Below are 20847 nucleotides of genomic sequence, written 5' to 3' on the forward strand. Positions count from 1 at the left end.
GCATGGATGTGCGAACAAAACGGTCTTTGTTCCGCACATCTCCACAATATACCTGTTTACCCTAAAAAAGATTTATCTCAATTTGGCTGGTATTATCCGAGAACATTCTTAGATGCGTACTCCTCCTAGGCACCTAAACCTACCTCTGGAATTTCCAGGGATGTCTGTGTTTTATGCCCATTTCACATATTTGAATTGTGTATGGGCTTCTTGAGATCGATCAATGTTCGTTATCTTCACCTTTTTTCATAAATATGTTTGGGAGAATAAAAATATACATGTATATTCTAGAACGTTTTTGAGGATCACAATTGGACATCGAAAATTTCAATTCTATCAGAAAAAGACAATATGTGTTCACAAACTCTTTTTGTTATGGTTGAGATGCATTTGTCACAGAAATTTCTGGACTGGAAAGAGAGTGAGCAGATATTAGCATAAAACTAAAACACTTTATGATCCTCTTGTATATACACAAATGTCATGACCAACCTCACATTAGAGGAAATGAAGTCGATAAAGACAAGTTATGATTTATTATTGAAATAATGTAGTGAATATCGTTTGTCTTCTGTTAAGTAAAGACTTACAATTGCAATCAAGCAGAATTCGTTAAATCTGACAGAACAATATGCTTAAGACACTGATTGTGATGTATTTGTCAATGTTATTTTATATAGCAAAATTTGACGCAGTTTGTATAAAGTGAGAGGCGGGTCAAGTTATATTCTCAAAATGAAAAGATGTATTTTATAAATAATTAAAATATTATTTTAAGAAATTTTTGAGGTCATCAACTATTATGCATTGCGTTTTTATGCTTTTATTCATATATTTTACTTTCCTTCTAAAGTGATAATGTATATTTGTATACAGATGCATTGGAGTGTTAGAAGAAAATCTGTGAAAAAAATGGTTTTATTTAGACAAAAGAATTCAAAACTTCTTTTTATACTGAAACAAAAACTAGCTGGAACTCATTTTTTGTATAGCCTAAAATGACACCACTTTCATATCAGACGGGTGTGATTTATCATTGATAAATTGAAGTCCACTGCGTGGGATACTTCTGCACCCTCAAGTGATCAAACCAATCATAGACACAGAGAGAGTTTTGATACCGGTGAGCAGTTAAACATTTTTATTGCTACCCATTTGGACAATAAATGTAACGTTTTCTGCGATTCGGAATTGTGAATATGGAACGGATATCAAATTTAGATCGTTTTAATTGCATTCACACCATCTCCTTGTAAAACATGCAATATGTAGGCCTCTTTATCAAAGTACTTTGGGAACGATTCAGATTTGAATCTCTTGGGTGCATTTAGAAATCTGTTCTTGCAATTTAAAACATAGATAATAGGAAATAATTCTGAAATGTTACTCGATATGTTGGAATATTAATGATTTCATATACTGCACCATAAATATTATCTCCGATGTAAGCAAGCGCACAAAGAGGGTAACAGAGTGGGAATTTTCACATATATTGCCCACACTGTCTTTGTCTTTAATCAACCCTTTGCAACGGAATTATGAAATAAGTAACAATAAAGAGTAATTAAGCTAGACATAGTTCAACTGCAAACAAACTGTTTTTCAAACCGCTCTGTGTTTCAGACTGATTTTGGTCACTTATTGAGGGAAGAAGTGATACATGTATTGTTCAGACAAAAAATTATTGTATTTTCCACCTATAAAGACATTATTTTTTTATTTTTTGTAAACTTTGTAAAATTATGACAAAAATCAGAGCTCATTATGACTATATGTGTGTATTTCAATAAAATGATATAATCTTAATGACAGTTTTGCATTCACTTACTTTGTATGTCATCATATAAGGAGGATGCAATTTTCTGTGCTGAAATAAAAGTGTCTTGTATTTTCGACCTAGGTAAAGTATGGACTTCCAGTCAGTATGGACTGTGAAGATCTATAGGATATTTTACACAAGGAGAATACAACCATTTTTCTTATATTAAACAAGCTCCATATCTAGGTTACAGACAATTTTATTCATATGCTGAAATTCCCCTCAGTGGAGTTGCACTTTGACAAAAGTTCAATGGAATAAAGTGGCATCTTAAATGAAATTTTGAAAGATAAGGTCATATGAAAGAAAAAAATAATTTGATTCACAATTTTAATACAATATTTAAGCGTCTTCTTTTTTTCAAAGATCTGCTTTTTCTTTTGGAAAAATTCAAAAATCTGTTGTATAAATTGATTACGGGTTAGATTGATGAACAGCCAAAAAGGGCTTTAATAAAAAAAAAATCACGTCAACAATCTTTTAAATCATTTAATTTTAGTTATCTTTGCAACATTTGCATTTTTTGTACATTTTTCTAAGTTTAGCAGCCGAAAAATCTGTCCGTGCAAAAATTATCTGCATATTCTGAAATACAATAAGGTCGAAAACAGGATACAATACGATAAATATAAACACTTCTAAACATTTCTTATTCTTTTTGACCCCACACAGAGGCAATGTTAAATTTAATCCGTCAATAGTATTGGTTAAAGTTTCCTTACACCGGAAGCAATTAATAATTTTATTGATATTAACTTTACTTATTTTGAAATATAGAGTAACCATAGATTTTTAGTTCATATTTCAAATGTTTCTTTTGTTCCATGACAAGACAATATTGATTAACCTGAAATTAATTAGAACCTAAATTTTTACTTCATAAAGGTAAATTTGTTAAAATGCAATAATCATTTGCGTCTCTCAAAAAACATTCGGATGGCATTTTAATATCTAATTGATAGCCTTTTAATTAGCCTTTAAAATATATCAAGCTTTTCTATTTCAAAATACTCACGCATTTACCTTTTATTATACTTTTTTGATAAATTTCAAGGATTTTTACAAAATGGCTGTTTGGGCTCTGAAAGAAAAAGAAGTAAATAATACATTATTGAAAGTAAAGGAATCCATACAAATAGGGCGACTTTTCCCTTTAAAGAAAACCTCACCATACACTGTGTATGTGCGAGTTCAAGGAAATAAACAGTATCAACAATATCAACGCAGAGGGAAATAATATTACATTATGTAGTTGAAAAGGTCAAAACTTTGAAATGTACATGATTAAAAGATTGTTTATTTTGATCTTAATATAGAAGAAATTTGGAGATTGCTACATGTATCAACGGAACTAGATACCATACAATGTTGACATTAATGGCGATGGGTTCCGCAAGGCTCAAAATACAAGTTTAATGAAAATTCAATCACAATTATGGTCTAAAAAGGGTTTTCTCCAAAATCGATCAAGAATTAAGCTGATAATGCATTTTACATTTTAGAATTGAAGACCTTAATTTGCGACTCACGAAGATAAATCGTTTTCTGGTGTCAATAATTAAACTATAGCATAAAGATACCCCACATCCCCCAAAAAATATAGACAAATAAATTCAATACAGTCACTTAATACAACATACTATATTATATAACCTATATAGATTATAATATATATTTTCCATTTATAGCCCTTTCCACTTTTAATGGTGTATTAAAGTGACCAATTAAAAGCATTAAGTTCGTTTGAAGAACTGATTCCTCGAATTATGCAATTTTACTTTCTGGTATGATATACGTACGGTTTTTCACAAATGAAATACGTTGTCCGATCGTTACAATTGTAATCCTCCCATTTAAACTGGTCCCCCTGGTAAAACATGCGCACGCAGTTATTTGTGATATTCCTGGTAGGTTTACCAGCGCCCCACGCTGAGAAGTTCCCTATTGGAAACCCCGTCTCCAACCAACGGAACGACCCCTCTATTGTATAATCGCTGGCACCGATCCAAAAGGCGCTCTGTCGTAAAGCTGTAAAAAGTAATAACATTAGAATGCTCTGTAATTTGTAACTGTAAGCAATCATATGTAAAACAAATAAGAAAAATATATGCAATTACTCATCTTTACGTTTATGTAAATTGCAGTAATTTCAATTTCTTTTAAAAAAAAATTGCATTGTTTATAGACTTTCTGAGCTTATATTCAAATTTAAATATGTAGAATTGTACTGAATACTAAAACGTGTACCAGTAATATGCGTAAGCCTTTAAACAGGCCATTCTATCATATAGACTTTTGCGCATCCGTGTCCGTTTGTCGTTTCGTATGTCTGTCCGTCTGCTAGCTTTTTTCGTGCCACGATCATTTCTTGCAGACTTTTAAACCTATGAGTATCAAACATTAAAAGATGATGCATCATTGGGAAGAAGTTGTGTCCTTTAAAATGAGTATGCTGAGGTTTTCCAGTCATCGGCACAAAGACTTAAAACATGTATAAAAGGTAATAGAGAATACTGTGGGAGACTGAAACTATTCAGAATATGTACTAGTACTATGTACCTTTCTTATTTTTAGGCGACCTTTTGCATTATTTATTGAAGGACCCTCGTAAACTCATTTTAGAATTTTATGGGTAAAAGTATTCAAGTCATATATGGTGTGAAGAACCAAAATGTAGGTACCGATTATATTTATTTTAATATAATTTAATTTTGTTTATATTCTAGCCTCTGATTGGTTAATATCCAAAAAGGAACACAAATTATTTCTGTATAACCTGGTTTGGTATGGGGACACCCCCCCCCCCTGACAACCAGCTGAATCATCTGTATCCATACAACCCTCTCATTTCCAGTCCTCGGGATTCATGGAAAATTCCAGATTTAATAAATGTACCTTTAACTTCAAACAATAATTCGATCTTACCACATGTAAACAAACAACAAGGCTGCTAGGCCTATGTATCAGTTTTTACCTCCCCTTGCTTCCCATCACTTTCGTTACTTCCGTTACTACGGTTGTATTATTGAGCGGCAAATTTAAACTAATAAAAAGCAACGAAATTTTACACCCATAGTTATTTAAAGATTTTAAAATTAAATTATAAGTAATGACTCTAATTCTTGGCCAAATTATTCGAGTATAACCTGGTTTGGGTCAGTTTACGCTGTTTTATAATCCGCTTCGCGGATTATAAAGCGTAAGCTGACCCAAACCAGGTTATACTCGAATAATTTGGCCAAGAATTAGAGTCATTCCTAAAATAATAACAGAAGATAGGGGCACTTTTTGTGATAATCAATGTGCCTAAAATAAACATAACCTTGTAGATATGCAATGGTGTACTTCCAAACATGCATGGGAATAGCATGAATCCCAGCAGTGCACTTTATTATTATGTCTTTGTCAGTGTACACATGTTACAGATAGTTATTCAGTTGTTTTAGCATACCAGGATGTAAGACCTAAGACAGCAATTTATGTTTATCTGATCTCGCATGCAGGCTGAGGTTTTCTATCATTTTCTATTATAAGTGTAGTTTGTTTTGTAAGTTATTCTTTATGGCTACGTACAATGGAGAACACTTGTGATTTTGGAAATAAAGGTGTGCTTCTCGGCATTATCATCCGTCACCAAATATGCCCCTAATGTTCGACACTGATTCTGAAAAAAATTAAAATAAAAATTGTTCAAAGAAATAAAATTAAGAACTAAATAAGATGTTTGTGGATATTTTGTCGACTTAAAAAAAAAGAATCAAATATAAATACTTTTCCCTTCAAATATCGTATGTGACAAACAGTTAAGCCTTACGTCTACCGGTTAAATACATAGAGCCTACGGTCGGTGGGACGCAATGACAAACGATATTTACACCACCTGGGCACCTGAACCCACTTTTAAAATTTCCGGCGGTCCGTACGCGTGTTGAATGCCGTGTTGTATGTTGTATGCCTTCTTCGCAGATTTGTATAGTTTGAAGACTTCTTTTTAATCGATCACTGTCACTTATCATCAACTTTTTCATTTGGCAAATTGCATATTGGACCACAATGTAAATAGTATAAAATGTGAACATAAAATTAAACAAAGTTTTTCTTATATTTGTAATTTTGATTTAGACAATAGTCAATAAAATATGTCCATTACGTCATATCTCTTGTACATGTACTTATTACTGAAATTCCATAGCCATGAGTCTCATTTTTATACTAAAATATCAATAATTGCTCGGGATATGCGGCCACAGGTTTCATTTCTTTATCTTTTTTGTTTTAAATTGCAAGCACATTAAACACATACAAAACAACTTCAAAAGTACTACTCTTCTGCTTTTGAGAACCATTCAAGCGATTTAAAACCACAAATTCAAATTTTACAAATAAAATCTATTACCATTTCTCATTCTAATTATTCGACGTGATGTACAAATAATCATTATCATGATGGGGTATGTGCAAGCATTTGATCCATGCTGGAATGTTTTATGTTCTGTTTTTAGCCCCTATATCAATCCTGTAAGCACACAACATTTTGTTACTGTTTAAATTACTCTATGTTTTCATAATGTTATGTCCATTCTCTTGAAATATGAAAGACTTCTTTGTAATTCTACAGATACCCTAAATATATGCTTATGTAAAGGTCAAACCTCGTTATCTCGAACACAATATGACCGAAAAGAAACTTCGAGTTATTCAAGATATCCAGGGTAAAATACGTAAGGAATAAGGGTAGGGATTTCCAAATCACTTTGACATATCCATGGTATTCGAGATATCGGTGTTCAAGGAGATGCATATACAGTGGAACTTCGGTATCTCGAACACGGATATCTCGAATACCATGGATATGTCAGTGATTTTGAAGTCCCTATCCCTTATTCCTGAAGTATTTTACCCCGGATATCTCGAATCCTCGGATATCTCGAACTTTTTTCTCTGTCCCATGGAGTTCGAGATAACGAGGTTTGACTGTATTTAACTGTAGTTGGACTTGTTTGAAAAGATTTATCAGTTACACATTTTAGAAGTTTTTTGGCAAAAAATGACGTGTAGTTTGCTTATATACAGATTTCACCGAGTCACTTGCTGGATGATTACACATATACCGACAATGTCCTAATTTAAGTTCTTAAAAGGAAAATAGGATTTCTCAAAATGTTTGATGAATTTAGATTATAAAGTTATATTTACATTTGCTAAGTTTTCTCTGCTAGGCCATCTGTGAAATTGAATTAAATGCCATTTTTGTATACACACACGCTAGAGAAACTCGCGCAAAAGTTACGTGACAATGAGGCTACAGAGTTGATATAGGGCAGTATGAACTTCAAACATTGAATATATTTCGGGTGCTTTTAAACATGTAAATATAAGCGCTTCATGAAATTTGCAGACGTGACAAGTCTGTATGATATACATAGCAATAGCTCACACAAAACTTAAAAACATTCCTTAAATATCTAAAGTTGTTATTGGTAATGTATTTTACATTACACACAAGGATGATTGAAATTACATGTACATCATTTTAAACTGGAGATATGATTCTGACCTCAGCATCAACCCATGATCTCCTGTCATGACCGAAGTATAAACATTCTCCTTTGAACTCTGCCCAGTCTATAGGACAGACTGCAAACACTGCTGAGAACCCTGGAATTAATAACGAAAAACAATATTGCAATTAGTATACAAGGTAATACAGATAATTGGTTGGCGCCAATAAACAATGCATTTATCAATGCTGCAATTTAACAAAAAAGATCCACAATTCAATATCAATTAAAAATAAACAATCCGAAACGTTTAGAAAATACCAGTTTCAATGTTTATCTTTTTATAAACATTCAGATGTTATATTATGAATGAACAATATATTGAATTTAATGGAAACAAAATTCGTTAATTTGTTCGACAAATAATGATTACAAGAACTGTTTATTTAATTTTTTTGTGCACCAATCTATACAACAAGGAATAGGAATCTTTTTAATGATGTTCACGAATCTAATGCAGCCATAATTTTGAAATAAAAACAACAGTAAGAACAATAGTCTATGAGCACTAATCAATTACTTCAATGATTTCTTAAACAATTAACGAAGCAAATATTTCCCAACATCTTATGAAAGACCGAATGTAGCAAAAACAGATCAGAATGATCCAGAATAATTTGTCAAAGTTTAAATATCATTTGTACGGAAGCCGGTAGGTGCCAGGTAGAAAAATATTTTATCTGGCGGCCGCCAAATAATTATCTGGCGGCCGCCAGAAAGTTATTTGGCGGCCGCCAGATAAGTTATCTGGCGGCCGCCACATAATTTCTGGCGGCCGCCAGAAAATTATTTGGCGGCCGCCAGTTATTTATGTGGCAGCCGCCAGATAATTATTTGACGGCCGCCAGAAAGTTATCTGGCGGCCGCCAGATAAAATATTTTTTCTACCTGGCACCAACCGACCTCCGTACATTTGTATATTGACATTTAGTACATTTCTACAAGCACGCTGATACTGCATTCAGTTACGACATAAATGTTTTAACTTAACACTACATGTAATAGTATTTAGGGTTTAAAGGCTTAAACACAAGACCGGTGATTGAAGAAACCACCAAATTGCAAAACACACTGCGTATGATTTTTTTGACAACACATGCATTTAGAAATGGTGAAATATATATCAGTGCCTTAAATGAATCACAGTAAATTTAGAAAGTTAACATGATTTTTTTACCTGAAAGGGCGAAGACGGCAGCATATAGAAAGTTCATTTTGATAGATGGGTTATCAAGATTTAAGCCATGTACGTAGATAAGGCATCTCAATTTCACCGGAATCTAATATTGGTGTACTTTTAAACTTGCCGAGTCCAGTTTTTCACATTGTCCTAAAGGGGAAAATCTAGCGTTAAGGGCACGTGTTTTATCTTTAGATCAATTGTGGGGTAATAATTTAATAAGCTTTCGAACCTTCCGACGACACCACATTTAAATAGGAAAAAACTTACACAGTACCTATGGGTTTTTTTTTGTCCCAAAAAAAAAATCTTAATACCCATAACGTCAATCTCATTTCAAAAAAAAAAAGAATTTTATCAGCAACTAGATTTGTTAAAGATATAAAAGAAAGGATATTTCATTTGTCAATTTACAAATTGTGCAGATATATATTGACAATTATCTTCTTTTTTAGGCCTTACGTCAAGTTGACACTTTAACTTTCATTTCCCTCATAATAAAACACAGAGACGATATGAAACCCTTTATAAGCGGTTTCAATTTCAAATCAAAACTACAATTAATCAAAATCTCAATATTTTTCTAAAAAAAAAAAAAAAAAAAAACAAAAAAAAAAAAACAATGCAAGTCTCACTTATATTTCTTTTAATTACACATATTAATGATTTTATGATTGTTAATTCTGATTTCCTTTTTAAAAAAAATGTTCTCATTTGTTTCATCCAATTTAACGAAAATTACTATCAAATTTCAATTCATTTGAACGATTGGTTACTCTCAAAATGATTTTTTTATTCACAAAAAAAGAAATAACGTCTGAAATTTTTACATTCTCAATCAAGCCTGAATAAATGGGAATGTTTATGATTTGATTTTACGACATGAAAATACTATTTCAAATTTTCTTTAAAAAAATTAAATTAAATTGATAAGATCTGTGTGTTTGATTAGCCACTTAAGGTAGCTAAGGACACCTGACCCCAAAAAAACCTCCCAATAGATTTTGCTGAAATTTTCACATGGTGCAAAGGAATGTATAATGAACCTTTAGTGGAAATATGAACATGGCATTGAGGGTAAATTACGGAACCAGGGGGGGTAATGAGTTACCTCCCCTTTCCAGTCACTCCAAAAATCATAATACAACATATAAATTACCCATAAAAAATTTATTATGCAATATGCATTCAATATTTAAAATTATTTTAAAACAATTTTGATACTGTAAACTTATTTTAACAATGGATTGTCTGAACAGAGATAAATTAAGAGAATAGTGCTTATAAAACGTTTTAAATTCAACAAATTTAACTATTTTCATGCACACAAATTTGACGCTTTTTAAATTCTAAAAAAAATTCTGTCCAATAGAATTTTTATTTTTTATCATTATATGAAAGATTTTTCCAATACCATTCTTCACTCAAAAATTCTTGGTCACATTGAGGGCTAATAAAGGTACCAAATGGTCCACAACTACCCCCCCCCCCCCTTTGTTTTCCCATCTAGAAAATAAGAATAATGATTGAAGTGCTATTAAAAAAATTGCAACGTAAATTAGAAAAAAAAGCAATTGAAGAAATAAATAAGAAGTACAAAACAATTACTAATAAATGATTAATGAAAATATTTATATGACATTAGGAGAAATCATAGAGTAATTACATGATGAGTTACCTCCCCTCTCCCCTCATTATAAAACTCATAATTTATCCAATATTGAAATAATCCATAAAAAATTAATTGTTAGATATGTGCTTTATTTTTAAAATAATTCCTAAACAAAATTAAAAATGAATTTATATTTCAACAATAGAGTACTTGAATGGAAATGTAATTTTAAAAGAAAACACATACAAAAACTCTAAAACCTTAACAATTTTCATTACTTTCATGCAAACAAATTCTATATTTTCTTATGTAAAATCTTTAAATTAATCGCTCAAATAGATTTTTTTGATAATATTATTATGTGAAAAATTTGTCCAATACTATTCCCCACTCAAAAATATTGGCACAGGGCTAATTAATTAGAGGTACCAAATGGTCCAAATCCAACCCCTCCCATTTTCCAGAATTGAAAATAAGAATCATATTTGGTGTGCTTCTAAAAAAATGCAAACCAAGAATGTGACTCAGTAAGATATTTAATTGGTTGTACAAAAACCTTATTTTTACATGTATGTCAATTTTAAATTATATTCCACTTGAATAGAAGTAGGGATTGAATAAAAGTATTTCACTTCTCCCAATCAAACAAATATGACCATTATACTGAACTTAAAACACCCATATTATATGCATTTAATTTTTGTTTCATTGCATTGTCAAAAACACCCTAATTGCATGCATTAACATGTCAAATATATGCACCTTTGTTGGGAAGAAAACATCTTGGCCATGCATACTGAGACAAAAAAAATACATTTGACATGGCACAATACACATAATTCTTTTGCATAGAATAAAAAAAGTATCATTGAAAAAATATGATCAGCAATAAAAAGTAATTTCATTCAATCAAACATAGACAAGCAGGTAGAATACTAACATTAGTCTAAGGAAAATATATTGTAACAGGGACCTTGACCTGAGACATACATAAATCATATACAAAAATTAAAAACAAAATGACAACATAAGAACAGCCCATTACTGCACTTGACTTAAAACTTCATGCAGGACATTTTATATGTTAAATGAAAATGAAGAGTCTACATGAATATGTGGAGCAGCTGATTAACGAACATGACACTCACTCACATAGTAGATTATGCATAATAAAGAATAGTCTATTGTTGAGCGGCCTATTACTGAACCCAACATGACACTTGCACAGTAGATTATGCATAAATTTTTTTGAAAAAGAATAGTCTGCAGCAGCCTATTACCACATCTGACATACATGTAACACTCACATAGTACATTATATATGAAAAATTTTTAAAAAAGTGGAGCAGTCTATTACCACACCAGCCATAATACTCACAGAGTAGATTATACATGAACAAGAGGCCCATGGGCCACATCGCTCACCTGAGTACAATTGCTAGGCAAAAGCACAAATCAGTTCAGAATTGAAAAGATTAAGGGGGGGGGGGGGCTTGAATTTTAAACTACCTGATGATGCTTCCATATCAATATAACAAATGGCTCTGTTTTACATGAGAAGATTTTTTTAAAAAAAATTGCCATATATTCCTTTGTAAAAATTTGATCCCTCATTGTGGCTCTTCCCTATTCCAGGGGTCATCATTTGAACAAACTTGAATCTACACTACCCGAGGATGCTTCCATATAAATATGACTCATCATGGCTTTGCTGTTCTTGAGAAGAAAATTTTTAAATATTTTTCCTATATATTTCTATGTAAAACTTTTATTCTCCATTGTGGTCCCTCCCTACCCCCGGGGGTCATGATTTGAACATACTTGAATCTACACTACCTGAGAATGCTTCCATATAAATATGACTTATCATGGGTTTGCTTTTCTTGAGAAGAAGATTTTTCCTATATGTTTCTATGTATAACTTTGATCCTCCATTGTGGCCCCGCCGTACCCCGGGGGTCATGATTTGAACAAACTTGAATCTACACTACCTGAGGATGTTTCCACATGAGTTTCATCTTTCCTGGCCCTGTGGTTCTTGAGAAGAAGATTTTTTAAAGATGCTATCCATTTCACTAATTCTTAATTATCTCCCCTTGAAAGAGAGTGTGGCCCTTCATTTGAACAAACTTGAACCCCCTTCACCCAAGGATGCTTTGTGACAAGTTTGGTTGAAATTGGTCCAGTGGTGCTTGAGAAGAAGTTGAAAATGTGAAAAGTTTACAGATGGACAGACAGACGGACGCCAGACAAAATGTGATCAGAAAAGCTCACTTGAGCCTTCGGCTCAGGTGAGCTAATAAAAGTCTATATGTGGAGTGTCTGTTACCACTTCAGATGTAACACTCAAACAAGAGATAATATGAAATTGACAAGAAAAGTAGTATATGTTAGTTCAGTTTCATCAAGTGATTCTTGTCCTGCTTTTTTGGAAGAGATGGAAAGTCATTCTTGAGTAGAGCTGCAGAAGTTGAATCATTATCAGCATGAATGGTCTGGACCTCACATTCACATATCTTATACACCTTACTTGTTAAAATTATCTGAAATATAAAATTTAACATTATTATCTGAAGTCCACATCAAAATATATTCCCCAAAATGTCTATATCCTATATATAGCATTTCAGTGAACATGTATATATACATGTATAACTTGCAGAAGTTTACACCCCATAAATTGCAAATTTTCTACACTTATCAAATTTGGCATAACATAATTCAAATGATGACTTTACCAGTATCACTTTTATACTAACAGCAAGACCCCTTGGTCTGCTATCCAGCATCAAAACTACATTCCAACTGGTCCGGTTTAGCATTCTTCGTCTCTATCTATCCAACAAAATTCCTTGGCCTGGTTCCACAATAGAGGTCGACATCTCTTTTTCTTCAATGTGGTGACACCATGTGGTGTTAAAGGTACTGAGGAAATTTACTACATGGGATGGTCCCATACCAGAATGTACCATCAAGTTGGCTGAAAAAAAAATAGATCAAATAAATATATATAGGCATAAACAAAATTTAATTATGGTTGATTGGAAAATAAGTTTTTAACCGGAAAATCTTACACGGAAACCGGACTTATCAAGAGAAATGCCCATGCTGCCTGACAAATATTCTAACTATACAGCACTAGTAAAATAAAGGATTGAATTTTATCAGACCAGCAAACAACATGCAAACAATTTCAATATGTACCACCTTCTCAAACTTTTTTTCCAGTGAAGTAAAACAAATCTGTCCCCAATCATCTTGGAAATAAAAATAAAAAATCTGTCCTTCACTGAAATGTTAATAAATAATCTGACACCCATAAAATCCCCCCCTTCCCAAATCAAATGGCAGTTCCTTACATGCACTGAGTTTACTAAGGAGAAGTTTTATATTCATGCTGAATTACAATTCTGACAGAAGTTTGAAATGGAATGTACATCATGTTAATATTAATTTGACTTACCAAGAGCTACTTTTGAGTTGATATCAAAGGCCTCTCTCTCGTATTCCTTTCCCGTGGAAAAGGTGTTGGTAAATCCACAAACAGTACAGCACCATCAGTCCCAATCATTTAGGCCCAATTAATGTATTGATACAATAAAGTACCGAGTCAACAACGTTTTTAAAGTTGTAAAAAATGCAAATGAATGCCTTCTTCTTGTGGCTGTAAGCATACAAACTGGACTGCCAAGTTCTTCGTCCTTCGTTCCATTTTGATGTCATTATATGATCTACATCAGCCGTGTCGTCTGCTTGGAATAGGGCCATTAGGGGTTTAAGTCGTTTGCGACATGTGTATATACGAATATTCCATTTCATAAAAAAAGATTTATAATTGTTGTCCTGTTTGTTGACATGTTATATCTCTCATTCGCTCTAATTAACTTGATCTACCTTTACTGCTGAGCTTTCCTGTAACTATACCCACGAACTTTTTCTCGGAGCACATTGTTTACAACTGCAGTCGGCCATATTGAAATAGGCGCATTTCCGGAATAAGCGGACCGAAAAATTCTTAATTTAGAATTCACATGTAATGTCACGTGATCGCTATCCGTAGCTACGTTAAATATTTATTTCTTTGCCTCTGATACTATATACGCAAATATCTCAAACATATACATGTACGATAGAGCGCAATTACTTTATAAATGTAAACACGTGAAGACATTTCTACATTCCCATAGATATATACATTATTACATGTAGTTAAGGGTAACATTGAAAAATTTCACCCCCGAAAGCAATTGTCAACTTCGGCTGCGCCTAAGTTATAAATTGTTTATCTTGGGTAAAAATTTTCTCTATTTTTATTGATATTCACAGATATCGATATATCAAACAGAGGTTGTAGTTCAAACCTCATTTACCCTCAATATATCGAAACCTCAGATATCTGGAATTTTATTATTAGTCCTATTGACTTGGAGATTACGAAATACATTCAGGATTTAACATATACTTTATATCATTTTGCTTTCTCCAGAGAACCGATTTGTAGAACAATAATTTTTGTTTCAATTTACAAAATTAAGATTTGCTTAATATTTATTTCCCCTAGTTTATTGTGAACAATTTAAAACGTACTCTAGTCAACAGGAAAAAATAGTGCCGTATTTGAGTCCATGTAATGCGCAGAGATTTTATCATCAGCCATGATATGAATATTTACATTTCCAACTTTTTTTCTCGTGGATAACGCTTTGAAATTCAGCATGTTAATTTCTCGATAGTTACATGTACAAATGCTCTAATGTAATTTTTAGATTTGAGAGGTCTAGTGCTATATTTACATATCAATTTACCGGGCTTTTATTGTGTATGACGTCAGTATGTAGTGGACTATTGAAATTAACATGAAATGTTTCGTGCATTTCAATTCTATAGCAAGCATTTTTTTTTTATGTTTACGTGTTTCTTTATCACATAAATAAATATATCAGGAATCTCTCTCTAGTTTGTTTGGTACACCAGGCCCCAGGATCATGAAAGAAACTTAGACTTAAGTCAAATTTTCAATTGATTGTAAAATGTTTATTATTATTGAATTAATCTCTAAATTTGGAGATAACAGCAATATTCTAAAGCAATATTGAAAAATATTTTAATTTTGCTCTGCTTGACTTCTACAAAAATTTAATACAACATGAAAATTTCGACTTAAGCTTAAGATGTTTCATGATCCCGGGGCCAGGTACATTAACGACAGTTGGAAATGTATGATAATTGACTATTCAGCTCGATATACAACCATCCCCGACGATAAATTAAAGTCCAGATTTTTCTGACATCGGTGACAGCTGCTTTTACAATAAAAATGGAACGTGTCAGTGGTCATTTGAATTTTTTTAGAAACATTCTGATTGTACACACAAGTACTCTGAGGTTAATATTAAAAAGATGTTTGAGTTTCTGATTAACAATATCTATGTGGTTTTAGAAAACCAGGTCTTCCAATAATCTGTTGGAATTTTCATGGGTATCAATTGCGCTCCGTTATTAGCAGACCTATTTTTTCATTCATATGAAGCAGATTTTTCTTTTTCAAAACAGTATACATGAGGAGAAGAAAACACTTGCTGTGGCCTTCAACTCGACATTTAGATATATCGATGACGTATTATTTATTAACAATAGTTAAGGTCTTCCGTTCCAACGGAAGACCTTCTACTGATTCTGATGGTTAAGATTATTATTCTTTTTTTTTTTCTTCTTTTTCCTAGACGCCAACTTTGAGACCTCATATCTCGCTCATTTCTCAACGGATTTTGCCCAAATTTGCAGAGTTTATAGACGTTACAAAACTCTATCAGAATGCTGTCAAACAGTTCAAAAAGTCACTTCCGCTTTTGAGTTATTGCCCTTTAAATGAAAATTTATTAGGCTTCATTTCCAGACAAAGGCTCCGAGACTACAAAAGCTGGAGCAGAAATTCTACCGAATTTCGATAATAGAAGGATTGAAGTTGTGCACATCGGTTTTTGTTTTTCGATTTCCGTATTCAAAATGGCGCTAATTAGGGGTCAAAATTTAGAACGCCTAAAAGAGCGAAAATTGAGACATATTTTCCTTTGTATCTTTAAAACTAAACATATTTTGATAAGACATGTAGAATAAAAGTTGTGCACAATTTCAAGGCCTTTCATTTGACACCACTAAAACGGGGCTGGTCCCTCAAATTAGGGATCTGGAGCCCTTTAAAGTTTTTGCTTTATAACTCAAAAACGGTAAATATTTCGAAATGGCTGTCGTTAAAGAAGTTTTTCTTTAACATCTTATTGATTTCATGAAAACGTTATTTTGTTCGAGTCTTGTGTCTTAAATGCGCCAGAAGCTTGACCCATATACAGGTAACTGTTTTCATTCAGCAAGTAAACGAGAGCTCTTCATGCGTGTAACTAAAATAAACTTACTATAAATAATAAATCTGGCTACATTAGATGCTTATATTCTTTAGAATAAGGTTCTTGAAGTGTTTTGTGCTTTATTTCCAAGTTATTTTTTGACAACTTTTCGTTTTATTTCATTTTTTTTCAAAGTCGAATAAACCAGTCTACTTAAACAAGAGGCCCATGGGCCACATCGCTCACCTGAGTAACTTTGGCCATGCTGTTCTTTACCAGATTTCCCCCCTTTTAATATACCTATTGTGGCCCCGCCCTACCCCCGGGGGTCAAAATTCGAACAATTTAGAATCTACACTACCCCAGGATGCTTCCAAATATGTTTCAGCTTTATTGGTCCAGTGGTTCTTGAAAGAAGATTTTTAAAGATTTTTCTTATGTATTTCAATGTAAAAATTGGATTCCCTATTATGGCCCCGCCCTACCCCCGGGGGTCATGATTTAAACAATTTATAATCTACACTACCCAAGGTTGCTTCCATATAAGTTTCAGCTTTTCTGGCCCTGTGGTTCTTGAGAAGAAGATTTGTAAAGATTTTTCTTATATATTTCAATGTAAAACTTGGATTCCCTATTGTGGCCCTGCCCTACCCCAGGGGGTCATGATTTGAACAGTTTATAATCTACACTACCCCAGGATGCTTCCATATAAGTTTCAGCTTTTCTGGCCCTGTGGTTCTTGAGAAGAAGATTTGTAAAGATTTTTCTTATATATTTCAATGTAAAACTTGGATTCCCTACTGTGGCCCTGCCCTACCCCAGGGGGTCATGATTTGAACAGTTTATAATCTACACTACCCCAGGATGCTTCCATATAAGTTTCAGCTTTTCTGGCCCTGTGGTTCTTGAGAAGAAGATTTGTTAAGATTTTTCCTATATATTTCAATGTAAAACTTGGATTCCCTACTGTGGCCCTGCCCTACCCCAGGGGGTCATGATTTGAACAGTTTATAATCTACACTACCCCAGGATGCTTCCATATAAGTTTCAGCTTTTCTGGCCCTGTGGTTCTTGAGAAGAAGATTTGTTAAGATTTTTCCTATATATTTCAATGTAAAACTTGGATTCCCTATTGTGGCCCCTCCCTACCCCCGGGGGTCATGATTTGAACAATTAAGATTCTTCACTACCCCAGGATGCTTCCATATAAGTTTCAGCTTTTCTGGCCCAGTGGTTCTTGAGAAGAAGATTTTTTAAAGAGTTTTCCTATATATATCAATGTAATACTTGGATTCCCTATTGTGGCCCCGCCCTACCCACAGGGGTCATGATTTGAACAATTTATAATCTACACTACCCCAGGATGCTTCCATATAAGTTTCAGCTTTTCTGGCCCTGTGGTTCTTGAGAAGAAGATTTTTTAAGATTTTTCCTATATATTTCAATGTAAAACTTGGATTCCCTATTGTGGCCCTGCCCTACCCCGGGGGTCATGATTTGAACAATTTAGATTCTACACTACCCCAGGATGCTTCCATATAAGTTTCAGCTTTTCTGGCCCTGTGGTTCTTGAGAAGAAGATTTGTAAAGATTTTTCTTATATATTTCAATGTAAAACTTGGATTCCCTATTGTGGCCCTGCCCTACCCCCGGGGGTCATGATTTGAAAAATTTATAATCTACACTACCCCAGGATGCTTCCATATAAGTTTCAGCTTTTCTGGCCCTGTGGTTCTTGAGAAGAAGATTTGTAAAGATTTTTCTTATGTATTTCAATGTAAAACTTGGATTCCCTATTGTGGCCCCGCCCTACCCCCGGGGGTCATGATTTGAACAATTTATAATCTACACTACCCCAGGATGCTTCCATATAAGTTTCAGCTTTTCTGGTCCTTTGGTTCTTAAGAAAAAGATTTTTAAAGATTTTTCTTATGTATTTCAATGTAAAACTTGGATTCCCTATTGTGGCCCCTCCCTACCCCCGGGGGTCATGCTTTTCACAATTTAGAATTTACACTATCCCAGGATGCTTCCACGTAAGTTTCAGCTTTTCTGGCCCAGTGGTTCTTGAGAAGAAGATTTTTTAATGACCCCACCCTATTTTTGTCTTTTCTTGATTATCTCCCCTTGTAAGGGGACTTGGCCCTTTATTTTAAGAATTTACACTCCCCTTTACCCAAGGATACTTTGTACCAAGTTTGGTTAAAATTGGCCCAGTGGTTCTTGAGAAGAAGTTGAAAATGTGAAAAGTTTACAGACGGACGGACAGACGGACGGACGGACGGACAGACGGACAGACGGACGGACGACGGACAACGGGTGATCAGAAAAGCTCACTTGAGCTTTCAGCTCAGGTGAGCTAAAAAGGGGAAAAAAGATAACCTTTTCTTCTATCATATAAAAACAAACAATATACTGAGAAAATAAAACATAACTTTGAAGCATAGACTATTTACAGCCATTAAGTGTGCGCCTTTTACATTCACCTTGTGTGTTTACAATTATGTAACACCTCCCTCGATAGCGCGTGGCAAAGGAGGTCACCGGGGATCAATCGGCGTGTGTGACCCAGCGACCTAGTCATACACAAAACAAATCATAGAATGGCTATTCCAAATTCATTTTGTAAACTAAGTCATGAGTGGATAAATATGTTGAATTTTTCAGATTATTTCATAATATCTTTGATTAAATCGCTAGGGTATTTTATTTAATATTTTATTCGCTGAATTACAGGAAAGTTGCATAGTTATTTTTATAAACAATTTATTTCTCGATATCGAGTTAATTGTCTGTTTTATTCATAATAAAATTCAAAATATGTAACCTTAATTAATTCCTACTAGTAATGGAACTTTTGAAACTTAAATGTACATGTATGTAATCTAATATACGTTCTTTTGTCGACGCCCTTAAAATGTACAACTGTATATATACAAAGCGCCCCAAATATATGCATATCGAGCGTATGGAAATACAAAATCCCACATTCACACGCGCCTCCAAAATATGTAGAATGAGACATACATGCGTAACTGTATTTGAATATTACAAATTTATTAGACACCTAACCTTGAACAAATTATTTTTTTCTACTAAACTTGTTATTGTATGCGAACAAAATGATAAACATGTAATTATTTATAGGTTCCCATTATTTTTTCTGAAAATCAGAACACATTTATCAGCTCTCTTAAGGTTTTACGGATGTATACAATGTACACGCATGCAAGTACAGAACATGCACGTTTTATAAGTGCATATGCAAGAGCGCCCCAAATATAAGCATATCAAGCGTTTGAAATTCAGAAAAATCCTAAATCCCAAGTCTTTTTTTCCCATTATCTTTGCAATAAAATATCGGTTAAACTGAAATGATTTTATTGATTTACAGCATATATTAAAGTCAATTATAGGTCCGCTGAGTTGATCATGAGTTGTTTTCATAACGGGTAGTCCTCCTGGCCAGTCATCGTCACGGTTTGTAACATCGTAATTACACAGGTAAATACTAAGATGTCAATCCATATATTTTCCATAAGAAATGAATTACCGGGAGATGTCTTGTTTTCTCTGATCATATATTAATTGACAGCGTTTATGAACAGCTGTTAAAACACAGGCCTTTGTAAACCGGTAAATCACAAAAAAGAAAAATCCGAGACAAAAAACAGAAAATATAAATGTCTCTGGAAATAACATTGCCTTTAGATAACTAAATTAAATTAATGTCCGTCGAGTTTTGAATTAATCTGAACATTCATTGATGTGTACCTGTACAAGCAGTGTGTATATTTTTATGAAGCCTTCGTCCAAACGAACAATATAATAAATCTTGAATGAATTAACTAACCCATCAGTACACACACATTCGCCTACACCTGAAATCTAATCAAAATCAGATCTTTTTTACGGCCCGAAATTCTGATAGTCGCTGTATTTCTAATCTGATTGACTATACATGTACAGTACAGGCAACGCGGATCTCGTATTTCCCGCGCCCCGTCGCGGTATAAACACAACGCGGGATTTGGCCAGGTGAGACAGGTAAACCGCGTTCCCTCCGCGGGAAATTCATCACCTACATGTACCTGTCCGCGCCGCGGTTAAATCATCGACCAACTAGTATCGTAAACAAACGGGAGTTATCTCCACGAACAGGAATTTTGCGAAATTCCCTCTTAAAAAAAAAACAAATTAAAATCCCGCAGTGTATGTATATTTATGAAAGTATTTTCTTTTATTTCGCAAAAGGTGAAAATAATGAATGAACAAAAAAAAATTGTGAAGCAGAATATATTTAATCGTTTTTTTTTGGGGGGGGGGGGGGT

General features: G+C 33.5%; 1 protein-coding gene across 1 annotated transcript; it reads right to left on the bottom strand.

Annotated features, from left to right (window-relative positions):
• Window positions 1-3593: 3593 nt before the first annotated feature.
• LOC133200545 (perlucin-like protein) lies at window positions 3594-8594 on the bottom strand. Its single transcript, XM_061336328.1, has 4 exons — window positions 8558-8594; window positions 7377-7477; window positions 5393-5483; window positions 3594-3847 (listed from the first exon to the last, which is right to left on the bottom strand). The coding sequence occupies exons 1-4, from the start codon at window positions 8592-8594 to the stop codon at window positions 3594-3596; spliced, it is 483 nt and encodes a 160-aa protein (XP_061192312.1).
• Between the last annotated feature and the right edge of the window lie 12253 nt (window positions 8595-20847).

This window comes from Saccostrea echinata, unplaced genomic scaffold (genome assembly GCF_033153115.1).
Source record: "Saccostrea echinata isolate AGI-Se365-2 ecotype Australia unplaced genomic scaffold, CSIRO_AGI_Sech_v1 ptg000040l, whole genome shotgun sequence".
NCBI classification, from domain to species: domain Eukaryota; kingdom Metazoa; phylum Mollusca; class Bivalvia; order Ostreida; family Ostreidae; genus Saccostrea; species Saccostrea echinata.

Coding starts and splice junctions, on each gene's coding strand:
- LOC133200545 (XM_061336328.1), bottom strand. CDS start 8,594: ATGAACTTTCTATATGCTGCCGTCTTCGCCCTTTCAG. Junction 7,478..8,557: donor TGCCGTCTTCGCCCTTTCAG/GTAAAAAAATCA, acceptor TATTAATTCCAG/GGTTCTCAGCAGTGTTTGCA. Junction 5,484..7,376: donor GATCATGGGTTGATGCTGAG/GTCAGAATCATA, acceptor AATTTTTTTCAG/AATCAGTGTCGAACATTAGG.